At 43.9% G+C, this 15,618-nt stretch overlaps 1 protein-coding gene across 1 annotated transcript in view; it reads right to left on the reverse strand.

Annotated features, from left to right (window-relative positions):
- Positions 1-15,067, reverse strand: part of crhr1 (corticotropin releasing hormone receptor 1) — a 146,579-nt gene extending 131,512 nt beyond the window's left edge. The window contains exon 1 of the mRNA XM_076265899.1: positions 14,117-15,067. Coding sequence (XP_076122014.1) covers positions 14,117-14,140 — 24 coding nt within the window. The 5' untranslated portion in view covers positions 14,141-15,067. The remainder of the gene's footprint in view (positions 1-14,116) is intronic.
- Between the last annotated feature and the right edge of the window lie 551 nt (positions 15,068-15,618).

Below are 15,618 nucleotides of genomic sequence, written 5' to 3' on the forward strand. Positions count from 1 at the left end.
TGTGTCATACGTATGATTACTGTGAATGTATGTGTGTGCGTGTGTATCTGTTTATGCATGTGTGCATATGGAATGGGTTAAAATGACCCCTGGAGGCAAACATACGCAAAAAATTGGTCATCCTAGGCCCTACGGTTCTCAAGATATTCACAGAAAACTCTGTTGGTGTACGGTCACTAAATGTACACATAAATTAATTTATTGTATGGCCCCCCATGAACGAAAGTCCACGAAACTTGGCATGCATTTGGAGGGTGTCATAATGATCCTACGCTTTCAATTTTGTGCAGTTTTTAACCATGTCAGCCACAGATATTGTGATTAAAACACCTAATTTTTTGCTTTTTAATTTTTAACTAGGTGGCGCTATACATGAAATAAGTGGTAATGGGATGGGTTGACATGGCCCCTTAACCCTCTAACCGCCCATGTCGCAATATTGCGACAAGCGTCATTACTGAATAAAACAGACGATAGACGCGAGTACAGTGTAAAATCTCATTTGTACTCTTGACCACTAGTTGGCAGGCACCCAGAGCTTCGATTCAAGCTCAACCTTTTTTTTCAAAGTTTTCAGGAAGCATGCGAAAAACACGCGAGAAACACACGAAGAAGACGTGCATTTCCTCCATAACGCGGAAGCGATGCGGGCCATAGTTTTGCACAAATTGAAGCAGAAATACACCAAATGTTGAAAAAAAAATTAACGTGTGATGAAGTCTGGGATCTGTTATTCACCTATTCTGATTCTGAAGGAGAATATCTGCCTTTTGGAGAATATGATCGATCGTCTATTGACTGATAGTCACGGTGCGTCCGTGAATGGAGGTACGTCTTTGCGACAGTGTCCACTAAGCATACCATGCTTATTTCGACCCTTTGCCCAACATAGCTGGAGGTGCCAGTGGCAATAGTGATGATTGTGTCCGTAATGGACGTGGTATAGACAGCAGGGGTTGTAAAAATAGGGCTCTGAAGAACTACAAAGTCACCCGCGATATGGAACTGATTTGACCAGGCTACTTTATTGTATAGTAGCATAGGGTTTGTGATTATAGTAATAGTTTACTATTGTTGGTTTACATGTGACTGTATTCCTGTTCATTTGTTATGTCGGTGAAATGACAAAAAAAGAAAGTAACTGCTCAAATATGTTCAACATCTAGTATTTACTGAAATTTACATAATTCACGGTGGTTACCATCCAGTGACGTCGTAATATGCAAATTAGATGAGTAAATTTACCCCCTTCATAAACTTCTGTTCATACTAAATGATTTTCACATTTACAGTAGGACTTTATCTCTGACCACTTGCAAGCCATGGCCTTTTGACATTTTTATGTACAAATCCAATTTATTCTTTTTAAACCCTGGAGGCTAAAGGGTTAAGACCAACATACAAAAATAGGTGGTCCTCATAGGCCCTACGGTTCTCGAGATATTCACAGAAAAATGTGTCCGGCCACCTACAGGCCAGTTGGTGTACAGTAACATAAATTCATTTATTGTATGGCCCCCCATGAACGGAATTCCACAAAACTTGGCGTGCATTCAGAGGGTGTCATAATGATCCTACACTTCCAATTTCGTGCAGTTTTGACCATGTTAGGTCACAGATACCTGCGATTACAACACCTCATTTTGACTTTTTTGTTTTTAACTAGGTGGCGCTATACATGAAATGAGTGGTTATGGAATGGGTTGACATGGCCCCTTAAGATCAACATACAAAAAAAGGTGGTCCTCCTAAACCCTACGGTTCACGAGATATTCACAGAAAACTGTGTCTGCCCTACCCTCCTTGCGGGGGGTCCAGTCCAGCGGGGGGGCTACAGATCAAAACGAAAAACGATGGTTCCATGCTATCCATGTGGGGCTACATACCCAGCAAGTTTTGTGTACCCCGGTCTTTCAGTGTCCCGGGAATCCTTGACGGAAAATTGGGCATGCGAAAAAGAAAAAAAGAAAAAATCTGACTAAACCTATATGACTGCCGCTTCACTGCGCGGCGGTCATAATAAAAAGAGAAAGCAACTCATTAAAGGCCAAATGATATTGTAGAGATAGGACGTGTGCATGTGGGCGCAGGAGAGGAAGATTGCGGGAGTTCAACATAAAGAGAGAGGGAGGGAGGGAGAGAGAGAGAGAGAGAGAGAGAGAGAGAAAGAGGGAGGGAAAATGCAGTGATTAAATCTGACTCATAGCCTTCCAGGGCCGCTGCTCTGTGTGAAGGAGGGGATCCAAGATTGGTTCTGCTCCTTCCGCCCCTCAGCACGACAGAAACAATATATTAGCAGCTTAGGGGAGAGGCGCTGGGGCTGGGGCTGGTGCACTATACGCTGAGACCTCACAGTCCAGACACTGTGTGTGTGTATGCGTGTGTGTGTGTCCCACACCAGACAGACCCTACAGTAGAGTGGGAGTGAGTCAACTTTCACAGATCACGCCAACCACATCACGATACAAATGATCATTGATCAATCATCAGAAGCCACCATGCATGAACCTAAGTAAAGGAAAGACAGGACAACTTAATGTATGGGGTATCACAGCTGTGAATAAACAAACAAAAAAACAAAACAATATAAATAATGGACAAATATATATACAAAATCACATCTGGAGGGGGGTCAACACTCATACTGTAAATAACACTTAACTGACCCGAACTGGACACTGGTTTGGATTCGGTTCTGTCCTGGGATAAAGCTTCACCACTTGGAATCCATCCTTAACAGACTCAACCCAGCCACAAAGTGTTCTGATTGAGACTGGGACAGAGAGAGAGAGAGGTACCCCTGATATTTGGGTTGATCACGTCATATCCCCCATGAAGGAGGGACTGCCCCAACCCCACCCCCAGCCACCCCCTACCCGCACACTGCAGTGAGAACCTGATGGCATGCGCCCGTAAACAGATCCCTGCAGTGTCGTACGACCCTCACTAGTCCCCCTGAGCACACGTCAGCTGGCAAGCAGCCCAGAGTCCTCTGTCCTTTCGGATAGTAAGACCAAAGGGTGGGGGGATTGGTGCGTAGTGCAGTTTTTGTATGACTGTGCATGCATGTGTGACAGAGTGTGTGTGTGTGTGTGTATGTGTGCCTGTATATGAGTGTATGTGCACGAGTGTGAGTGTGTGAGTGTGTGTGTGTGTGTGTGTGTGTGTGTGTGTGTGTATCTTCGCCACAGAGGACAGTTACTGATGGAGAGTTCCCATGAGTCAACAAGGTCTGCTTCTCTCGCCGAGTGCTCTGATCTACCTAGCGACTCCTTCCCCCCCGTCACAGACGCTTTGTGCTGTCCAACTCCTGAGAGCCTGCCGCTGTCTGCCACCTCAGACGCCGTGCTTTGCGCTGACAGGGGCTCGGTTATTTTTGGAGGTAATTTGGAGTGCTCCCCTGGCCGCTCCTCGTGGCTCGCAGACTGTGTGCGTGTGTTTGTATGTGTGTGTGTGTGTGTGTGTGTGTGTGTGTGTGTGTGTGTGTACATGTGGTGGTAATGGTGTTTGCTCCTGCAGGCCACTGTTACAACACTGTTTACCTAACCTGCTTATCTCAGCAGAGGGATGGTGTGTGTGTGCATGTGTGTCTCTCTCTCTCTCTCTGTCTCTCTCTCTTTATTTCTGTGTGTATATGTGTGTGTGTGTGTGTGTGTGTGTGTGTAGCAGAAAGAGTGAGAAAGAGAGAGAGTAGGGGGATATGGGGCTGAATGGTAGTGATTACAGCATACAGTAGATGTGGACTAAAGGAAAGAGAGAGAGAGTGTGTGTGTGTGTGTAAGTTTGTATGTTATGCCTGAATGTATGTATGTATGTTTGTATGTATGTATCTATGGACGGATGGATGGATGGATGAATGTATGGATGAATGCATGTGTGTGTGTGAGAGAGAGAGAGAAAAAAAGCTTGCGAGAGAGAGTGTGTGACTGTATGTGTCCTTATATGGATCTGTGCAGTAAACGTGTGAATATGTATCAGCGTGTGTGTCAGCATGAGAAGCTGTGTTCTAGAGGCTCTGACTGTGTGTGTGGGAGGAAGGCTTCACTGTGTGTGTGTGTGTGTGTGTGTGTGTCTATGTATGTATGTGTGTGTGTGTGTGTGTGTGTGTGTGTGTCTGTGTATGTGAGTGTGTATGTGTACGTGATGAAGGGAGGGAGACGGGAACAACGATGAGTTGGGGTTTTGCACGGAAGTGACAGGCATACAGAGAGAGAGAGAGAGAGAGAGAGAGGGAGAAACAGAGAAACAGACTGACAGAAAGAGAGAGAACGAGTGAGGAAGAGGGAGAGAGCGTGAAGAAGACAGAAAGAAAAAAAGAAAGAATGAAAGACAGAAAGAGAGAAGAGCAGAACAAAGAGGCCCAGACAGTAAGCGAGTATGCGGGCAAGCATCTGCAGTCCAGCGGTCCCGCAGTCCGAGAGTGTGGGCAGTGGGCACATATCAGCGAGCACGCGTGATCCCAACCGTGAGCCATGCAGGGGCAGAACAGGTCATCACAGGGCAGCCCGGCTGAGCGAAAACGCAGAGAGGTGGAACACAGATACCCCGCCAACCCTTTGCGTCGCACACACACATACTTAAACACACGCGCACACATTTGCACACATACACACGCATCATCTGCAAACAAACAAAGTCACATGCAGTCACTAACACACACACACACACACACACACACACGCGCACACACACACACGCGAAAAAATGCGGACCATAGAAATCAGCACATGCTCCAGCCTCTGACTCTCTTTCTCTCCTTTTTTGTCTCCCTCTCTCTCTCTCTCTCTTCCCCCTCTCTCTTTCGCTCTCTCACGACCTTCAGGCTGTGGCTTCTACATAGCTATGTGCAGTGCGGCTGTTAATTATGATTAATGGATGTGACAGAGGTTCCAGCATTTCACGCTCAAAGTCAATATCTTTTATGTCACTGTTCCCTCCCTCCCTCTCTCTCTCTCTCTCTCTGTCTGTCTCTATGGCTCCCCTCATCTCTCTCCACCCATCTCTTTGTGTCTGTCTCTCACTTGTGGTGACCTGGCTCTGGGGGTAATTAACTGAGGAGACCTGGGTTTCGCTAAATAAAATCAGGGTGATAACAAACGGTGTTCAGTGTCCATGGCAAACAATCAGAAAGAAGACAAAATGTGTGTGCATGGGAAAGTCTGTGGGTGTGCGTGTATATGTAGCCTGGGTTTTCCCATGCTGCCTTACACGCGCAATTTTATTCACGCTCCTAGGCAGCCTGGATTCTATGGACTTCGTTTTCACCTCAACGAAGGAACCAATCACAGAATCTAGTTCCCAGACCCCATCTCAGTGAGATGAGGTCTGACGTTAGCCAGGCTAGTGTATATGGATATTTCTGTGTGTGTGTGTGTGTGTGTGTGTACTGCATCTGCATGCAAATGTATTGTATGTGTTCCTCTGTATGAGTGTAGCTCATGTATGCCTTCTATTATGAGAGAAAAAAATGCATGGCTCCAGGATTTTCACACGCCAACATCATAAAGATAAAAAAGGAGTGTTTGTGGGGGGGGGGTGCTTCTGTTGTCTCCACCATCCACCCACATAAAGAAGCCCTGCCTCTCTGACTTATGTAACGATACAAATTGCAACGCAGGCGGGATGCAGTTGGCTGATCACAGGCCTCAAAATGGAGTCAACTGCCTCCACTTGACCGACCGACTTGAGGGGTCTGGGACTTTTTTAATACCCCAGGGTGGGGCAGGAAGGCTGTAAACATGCCAGCGTGTCATATGGAGCCTGTGTTTATGGGCCGCATGGAACATGGGTTATCAAGGCCTCTAGGCGTTAACACAGCAATAAACATCAACGCTGGTCCCCCAAGGATGCGGACAGAAAGAGCGGGATTAACTCACTCAAGTCATTACAACTGAAGCGTTCCTACTTGATGGAAGGGACAAAGATGGAGGGGACAGTTACATTTCTGTAAGTGGAACTATTTTACATCAGATGGATTATTTGTCTAAATCTGACATGCCTTTATATGCAGTTAAGAGCTGTCCTGGGCCGATACAACTATGTCTGTCTGGATGGAAGGACTGTACACTAAATAGGCAGCTGGCCGACGATTCCGGAACACATGTGGACCAGATGTGCTACAGAGTCAGCTGCTATCACGGACCATCCACGTCAGGATACTGAGTGACAAAGCCATGATTGACTAGCCTGACATAGTAATACTCAATTCTAGTCAGAATATGAGTCTGATACTCCTCCATTGGGACATAATTATGGTGCGTGTTTCAACCGATACAGGGGGGGGGGGAATGCCTTTGCACTCAATTGGATAGACCTAACCAATCAGAGCAACGAAATAGCTTACCGTGAGGTGTAGGAAGAAAACACACGAACCATCCTTCTTCTCCACAAATGCCTTAACATTGTTTTCTGAGATACGTAGTAGGGTAGGCTATTAGGAAAAAACTGATAGCCTATATCCCCTCCGTTTTTAAAAATACTTCTGTTGAACACTGATATGCTACAAACATGTTAAACAGCTGGGAAAGGCTGTCGCAAATCCCTCGAACAGGTGGTCAATCAGAGATTTCAAACTAACGAGGGAACATATTGCAATGCAACAGCGCTGTTTTCCCTTGATGAAAGTGAAACCACGAGTTTTCCCACATCTCAACTTTGGCCAAAGGTTTTCAGAAATAATCGTTTTCAGTGATAAAACCTCATTAAATAATATGCATTTTCCATATGGGGTCTTAAAAGCCATGTATCCTTCTAGCCACAGCGTTTTTGTTTCAAACATAAACCTAATCTAAGCGTGCTCAGATGACGTGATAGACCAGGCGCTGTTGCTCACCTGTCCATCATCATAAAGCCTGATTTGATTGGTCCGCCCGATATAGGGCGAGCATACTTGCTCCACAATGGAGCAATGCCAGACCGAACTTTCCGACCTCAAATGTTGTGGGCGGGACTAAGTTCGGAATTGCACCCAGGCTAATGATTGACAAAAAAAGAGAAGAAAGTACAAAGAAAAAAAAAGTACAAAGAGCAGAGGGTGGAAAGAGTGTGAAATAAAGAGGGAGAAAGGGGATTGTGAGAAAGGATATTGTGTCACCTATTTCTCAGCTTCCTCAGCTAATGCCGTTGGAGGTCTGGGTTAAGACTGGCTCCGGTGTGCTTATGGCTTCATTTGTCATCATTTCTCAAGCAATGTGTTGACAGCACATGCCTGTGTTCACAGTGAGTTTGCAGTCCCCAGCCATAACACCGGAGGTATTAGAAACACAACCTCTTTAAAGGTGCTCTAAGCTATGCTGGGCAACATCACTTCTGTTGACTATCAAACAAAACAGAAAGCTAGCTCGCTACTTCCTCCCCCGTCCCTCCCGTGCTGCTCCCGTGCAATTAAAACTCTCCTAAACGCGAATCTCGTCTCGTGATTTGCTGGAACAGTTTGTTATGTTTTCATGGGCTAGGTTTGCCCAGGTTGTTTTTGTTGCCGTTCTTGGAGCCTGGGCTGTCCACAGAGATCACGTTTTTTACAGTGTATTCAGGACACAGACAGCTAGCGGTTGGTTAGATGATGTTTGCAATAAGTGACATAAAATGTTTTAGCCTAAAAAACCTGTGGCATCGCTTAGAGCACCTTTAAATGTGCCCATACATTCCAGTTTTCTGACACAGGGGGATAGATCTGATAGATTAAAGCTCATCTTCCCCATCAGTGGAAGTCTTTCTTGGTTAATTAGCTCATTTGCAGACATGCTTTAGGGCTACATGTTGTTACTAAACAACCACCAAAGAGGAAGGACTGAAAGAACACACAAGCAGGAAAACAAATGATAACATCCGTTTTCCCATCAATTACTGTCTGCAAAGATCACACAATGCCAAATGACTCGATTCTACAGGGAGATGTTTTCTTTGATGTTGTTGTTTTAAGTGAGAAGTGACGCTAAAATGTGTGTTAATGTTTGTGTGTATTTGGTGTCTCCGTATGTGTCCTTAGTCTGTTTGTGTGCGTGTGTGAGAGAGAGAGAAAAAGAGAGAGAAACACTGAGAGAGAGAGAAATACAACAATATTAGAAGCATGTTCACAATTATTTCTCTGGATGCGAGTCCTCTTAGTGGCCTGTATCAGTGTGATTACTGTAAAATAGACAACTATTGAGGCTGGCTGTGCGAATCGCTAAAAGCTCTTATCATCTGCGAAGAGCACCAGAACTGAGATGCTATGATGCTATGAATATAATATAAAAAAGCAGAGTGCTATAATATAATAATGTTATTAATTTAATATTTTTTTAATTTACTTTATTGGCAAAGCATTATGCAGAAACACAATTCTAAATTACATTATAACTACTCCAGAGTTCAATAAGACTGTTAGCCACATTCTAATGTATTTTGGTAATTTGTAAGGCATGAAAAAGACACTAACTGTCTGTGTGCTAAGCACAGCTGATAGTAAGGAAACACATGCACACTGTATGTGTGACCTCTGCATCCAGCTCCTTCGCCCATGTCACACATTACAAAATCAACCACTGCACGTGACTGTGAAATCTGTCACAACTGTCACATCATCTTTGTAAAGCACAATATAAGAGAAACTGAGGAGGGATAGGAGAGAGAGAGAGAGAATGAATGAATGAATGAATGAATGAATGAAGAAGAGGGACAGAGAGAAAGAGCAGTCATTAGGGGATGGATGGATGCCTTGTCATGCGTGAGAATAAAGCCCCACACGGACGCTCTTGCCAGGGGATTCAGCACTGTCTTCTCTGACTAATTTTAGAGCAAATCTAATTATATTTGGCCTCCGACTAATAAGATATCAAGGCTTTTCAAAGCTTTAAATATTGATTTTCCCCAAAAAAGCCTCTGTGTTTTCCACAGACAGCGGCTAATTGCTAGCCTGATGTCGTCATACTCAATTCTAGTCAGAATTTGAGTCTGACACTGCTCCTTTGGGACGTGATTATGGGCCATGTTTCAACCTATACAGGGGGGAAAATGCCTCTGTACTCAATTGGATAGACCTTACCAATCAGAACAACGAAATAGCTTACCATGAGCTGTAGGAAGAACACCCGAACCATCCTTCTTCTCCACAAATGCCTTAACATTGTTTTCTGGTAGTTTTTTAAAGTTAATGCTCTCTCAATATATTGTACAACACGCAATAGCGAAATCTAAGGGCACGTTTATACGTAGCAGGGTACTCTATTCAGAAAAATTGATATTTCCCCTTCTTCGTTTTTAAAAATAATTCCGTTCACCCCAATGCTAAAAACAGCTGGGGAAGGGTGTTGCAAACAACATGTCACAATGCAAAAACGCCGTTTCCGGGGTTTTCAGAAATAATAGCTTCAGTGATAAAACCTCTGTTTTCAGGTAAATGAAAGGCCAAACTGCATAAAAACATATGCAGTTTTCTATCTAGCTTCTAGCGACAACGTTTTAGTTGCAAACAAAATCAACCGAAGCATGCTCAGATGACGTGATAGATGAGGCACTGTTGCTCATCTGTATATCAACGTACAAAGCCCGCCCAGACAATTTGATTGGTCCAAACAGCTCTGGTTCGGGCACAGTTGCTCCTCAACGGAACAATTCCAGACCGAACTTCCCAACCTTAAATGTTGTGGGCGGGGCTAATTCATCTGGCATCCAGACTAGCTAATTTCCCTATTAGACAGAAACAGTGTGTCGTTTTTCAGCAATGTAGCGCCAAAAACAGTTAAACACTTTCCGTTTCTGCATTTTGAATTAAGCACTGACAACCTTGTGTGTGTGTGTATGTGTATGTGTGTGTGTGTGTGTGTGTGTGTGTGTGTGTGTGTGTGTGTGTGTGTTCATTCATGTGGGCATGTCTTGAGATTTAGAATGAGATTTAAACACCCAATTACTTTTAGGTAAAGCTGCTAGCTCAAAGTTGAAGTGTGCAGTTCAGTAATGCAACCATGATAAATGCTAACCTCAAATGATGCTAACCTCATTTGCATACATTTGAACTGAGGCTGGTATTCATATATAAAAGACCTTAAGAAGAGGTCTAATTCGAAACAAACACACACACACACACACACACACACACACACACACACACACATGGAGTTTCTAATACACACTCCAATACTACATTCCAAAGCAATGCTTTGATACCAGGTGCAATGATGAACTTAGAGGTTAATTTACCTATCTCCATAAAGAGTCTTCCAGCAGGAGAGCTAAAAACATACTATGATTACAATGATGTTTATTGATTATGACTTAATTAATTTCATTTATTGACCTGTCCTAAAACACCCACACCCATACACCTACCCAACACACACACACACACACACACACACACACCATAACCACCATAACATGTGGAGGTGTGGTCTTCAAACAAAGCTTCTCTGTCTTGCACTGTTGGTGTGGCGAGCACTGGTCATGATCTTCCGGCCTTAACAATGCCAACTCTGTGACTTCCGAGAAGTCCGGAGCGGGTGACATGTGCCATGCAGGTTCTGTGCCTCCCGACTCGGCATCTCGTGGCATTGCCAAGTTACATAAAGTGTTTTCCCTCCAGGGGTTGGGTGACACACAGAGTGGGACAGGTCTGCCGTTGCTAAGACACTGGAGAATTGAGCACATAATGAAGAGGTGTAACACACACACACACACACAAACATACATATGCATGCACACACAGACACACACACACACACTAACATTCACACACACTAATATTCACAATCACAAACGTACACACAAACACACACACACACACACACTGAGCTGGCTGTCTCAGAGGAAAAGCTTGTGATAATAAACAAATAAATTGACCATCATAACCCTGCTTAAACCTCACGACAAACAACAACTGGTCTCACAGGAATTCAGCCCGATGCTTAAGTTCTTTAGGCTCTACTGGATCAGGTCTTAAATCTGACAAATAAAGCACTATGTCTGATATGTACTGTTCAGCTTTGCTTTAACTACAAAATAATAATAATAAAAACCATTCCCCTGGCATCTTCTATTAGCATTGGTCACTTGCAGAGAAACACACAGAAGCATTTCTGGAGATTTCTGTTGTGTGATAAAAAACAGCAGAATAGATCAGGCCATAGAGACGGAGCAGCCACAGCGAGCACCTGAGTGGTGTTGGACACGAGTCGAGGCTCTAACAGCGAGAGCTCTCCCACAGAGACTATCAACAGAGGCCCCGAGGAGCTAACACCTCACCAGGGGGGCACGCTTCTCTCCAGATGCCTTCACACTCACACACACTCACACACATACACATGCATGCACACACACTCACACTCACACACACATACACATGCATGCACACACTCACACACACACACACACACACACACACATGCATGCACACACACTCACACACACACATACACATGCATGCACACACTCACACACACACAAACACACACACATACACATGCATGCACACACACGCACACACACGCACACAAGCAAAATGCCTACACATACATGCACATACAAACATACATGCACAAATATGTTTTGAAGCTTCAAAGAAGGAGGGGAGAAAAACACACTCATCCACAGTTCTCTGCCGTCTCCCGTTTGCTGTACATCAGGAAGCTGCCTCCACACAACTGAGAGATAAAAACCCTCGAGGCCTTCTCCTGACCGAGTCCTGCTAGAGCACTGGGTCTCTCTCTCTCTCTCTCACACACACACACACACACACAAAAAGAGACATTCATCCACATGTGCTTACACACTGATTGACCCACAGAGACACTCTTCTACACTTACATTTGCACCCACACACGGTGCTCGTCACCTTGCTATAGGTATGCGATTACGCGTAAGCATACCCACATAAGCACTCCGTTCCAGTAGATTTAGCTAAACGTGGGCAAAATGCTGTTCCCTTCTGCTTAAAAAAGGGCTAAAGATTCACCAGTGCTCACACAAGAGAACATCCCCGGGAGCCAATGACCGTAAGAGAGTGTAGCTTTTTTTAAATGTAAATGTTTGTATTGGGGCTAAGGTCAGACAAAGTTTGGACAAAAGACTTAGCTTTCGGATGTGGGTCCACCGCTGGATTTAAGAGGGATATGGGACAAGGGGAGAAGGGAGAGGCCGTACACAGAAGAAAGAAAAAGCAAAGGAAAGCCAGAGTGAAGACACAGAGAAAGTGTGTGTGTGTGTGTGTGTGTGTGAAAGAGAGAGAGAGAGAGAAAGAGAGAGAGAGAAGTTGGGGTGAAAGGTAAAAGCTAATTTTGAGTAGAGAGAGAGAGTGTGTGAGAGAGAGGAGTGGAGAGGTGGGGGGAGTAGGAAGTCAGCTAATTAGCAGTCCTCCAGAGTTTAACAGCTCTCAGGACTTTGTTTCATACAACCATCAGTCATCTCCCACAGCACCATTAGTGCTTCCTCTTATGTCCTGTGCATTCCTCTGGTTTTTTGTAATTTGCCTCAGTCTCTGTGACTTAATTTCAGCGCTAATCTACCCTGGGGGCCACCTGTCAGTCTTTGCCACCTACAACCCTTCTCCTCTCACCACCCAAACCTCACCCCAAGTGACAGGATTAAAATATCACTGTTTAATTACTGTCAAATTACTCTGCATGACACCTCATTTTAACAGAGGACCAATAGATAAAAGTTAAAGGGAAAAGTTAATATAGTTCTTAAACAAACATCTTAAAGAAGCACAATCCAATACAGATCCAACACAAACACAAACCCAGCAAAAATAGCAAACACATACAGAACCAATAAGATAGCAGCCTTCTATCTTGAAGCACAGTATACATCAACTGAGTTTAACTACACACAACACCCTTCTTTTTAATTGTGGACATATTAACAAATTTAATTTATCCATTTCACATTCTTCCTTACACTCTCCCTCTAAGACCATTCTCTGCTGTCTAACATAATTTAATAATTGTGCATTTCAAATACAGATTGGGTTATGAATTGAGTAATTCTCTTGTTCTTTGTAGCCTATTTGGGCTTACAGTTCAAGACTGCAATTATTGCCTTGGCTGGGAGTTTTATTTGGGGTTCTGGAGACGAACTGTGAAACTGTTGTCAGGAAAATGTCAGAGACTTCCTAAATTGTTGCTACGGACCACTGCATATGACAACTTGCCAACATGTTGGCTAAGATGTAACATGGAAAAAGTGATAACATCTGGTTCGTTTTGCCATTTCACATCACTGGACATTCGTTTCATTTTGAATGCGCGTAAAGAGCGCCTCGAATGTGTGCGGAGCTGTCGGAGACGGGAGAAGCACGCTGCTTTTTTAATGCTGATCCGGCTGCTTACGCCTCGGGAGTCTTGAGGTTGGGGGATCGAGATTCGTCTTTTCCCCAGCAGGTCTGAAGGGTTTAATAATAAATATGCACCTTCTTTATTTATTACATAATGTCTTAGGATCACGGGTTCCTCCGCTACCCGGGTGCCAGACTGCTACCCTAAACGTAATGTATGCTATTTTGCTGAGCTTCAGGAGTCCCAGGCAATTATAGCAAACACACTCGGTGGGACCCCTTCCAGAATCTGGTGCTTTGTGTCAACATCTCTCGCACTCCTACAAGCCTGATGTGAGATGCTGAGTCACTATCTCACTAACAGTTAGGCAGCACTTTCAATCTAACTCAAACGTTTGGGAAGAATGGATTTTCTTTTATACAAATCTGTTGAAGTGGAATTTTTAAAATCCTTTTTGGGAGTAAAGTTGAAATTGATTTGCGCAGGATATTGACACAATTTGAAGCATCTCCAGCCTTTTCTCCAACATATGCAAAACACGTGAATTATTTAAAATAGAAACGGCATTCACTACATAATAATTGATATGGTTTATTACATGGTACGATTTAATGATAAGCTACATCCTTCTATTTTAGTTGAGTGGAATATGACATTCCTACACGTGTTCCATGGGCTAAACAACATTCAGTGAGTGAAAACTAAAGCTGACAGAAAAGCTAAAGGGGAAGAAATTATTCAGGTAAACAAAACCTGTCGTGTTCGCCTAGTCGCATAGTCCTTCGTGTCTGAAGTTTGCAATTTGCAGATTGCACTGTTTTGGTGCCATTTCATCTGTACATAGAAAAGTAGTTTCTGGAACTCACCTGCGAGGTGAAGATGGGATACATTTTTCCGAATTATTAGCAGACTTGATGAGTTCCACAAAGTGCAGCTGTCTTCGGCCGTAAGGGTAAGGCAGATTTTATTTTCCAGGACACCGTATGCCCAGTTCACCCGACTGAGGCGATGCAGTCACACGCCTCTCTTCTGGAATGACGACAGATAAATTGATGCTGTTTGTCCCTCTCCTGATCCGCAATATAATGCCATTATCATATGCCTTTCCGGCGACTGGATATTAAGCTTGAAGTAGTTTATTTTTTACAAGATCCAGACCACATGAAGGCAGGACAGGGATTAAGAAATGTGTTCAAAGTCCGGTGTAACCAAGCATTAACAGTCAGTTGATGTCTTAATTAATGCGATGTAGCATAGGCTTACACTCCAAGTTCTGTTCGAATACCCTACATCCACGATGAATGGGCAAAGATGCCATAGTGCTCCTAGGCATGTTGTAGCAGCTTTCCCTTCTGTGTAGAGCAGATATTTGCCTGTTCACTGAATAAAACACAATACACGAATGGGACCTTATTTCATTGGACTACTTTGTCAAAAGCTGCTTTCCAAATGACAGTCCAATTTCCAGTTAACTTTAGGGGGCAGTTGAAGTCTTGACGTCTTCGACTGTTCCTTCACACACTCCACCTCGACACACACGCTCGCACTGACTCGCACGCGGTCACATCCACTTTAGGAATAATAGTCCTCCTCGAAAAGAACGACTTTTAAAAATACTTCAAGTTTTTAAAATACTTTCAAATGCACTTGCAGGTAAGCAATTTCCTTATGGGTTTGACAGACGTCCCATGGTCCCATGCGAAAGCAGTTCATTCTGTGAGTATAGGCTACTGTAAAATGTATTCAGAAATAAAAATCCGAAGGTAAAATATAGCTCGACTCGAATGCGTTCGAATAGGTGGATGTTTTTTTTTCTCTCTCCCTCTTTTCTTGAGCAAAATAATAGGCAGGTACTTGCTTGGCAGCTAGTGCTCGGCAGACCGGTTTGACGCCGTCCCTGACGGTCTGCGATCTGACTGAACGGCGGCACTCTGTTGTGTCGCGTGCGCGCATGTGGACACAGACCACAGTCCAAGCTGAACATGCGCGCGTCATCACCTCGCAGCGGGTTGGTTACTCGTTTCGCCGCGCTACTGGTATTGTAAAAGCGGTCTTTCTCTAACGTTCATTAACACATAAATGTGTTGAACAAAATTTCGCTTGCTCTAGGAGCTGATTCCCGACAGGCTTTGATTTTGTTTTGATTTTCTGTCAGTCCTTTACTTTCTTCATTTTGGTAAACAGTCTTTCACTAGTGGGAAGGAAGAGAATCCTTCGATGATTAGTTGACAGATGACAGAGTGCAAAAAGCAAAACAATATCTTCTCTCTATTTTGCTGTCGAAATGTCCCTTTAATAGCCAGTTTTACCCACTTTTACACCTGTTTAATCTAATTCAGCTAATTTTTTATGTACAATTACAAAAAAT

Source organism: Alosa pseudoharengus, unplaced genomic scaffold, assembly GCF_046254945.1.
Source record: "Alosa pseudoharengus isolate Yale_2024_CS ecotype anadromous, Long Island Sound unplaced genomic scaffold, YU_APseudo_1.1 YU_APseudo_1.1_scf_4, whole genome shotgun sequence".
In the NCBI taxonomy this organism is placed as follows: Eukaryota; Metazoa; Chordata; class Actinopteri; order Clupeiformes; family Clupeidae; genus Alosa; species Alosa pseudoharengus.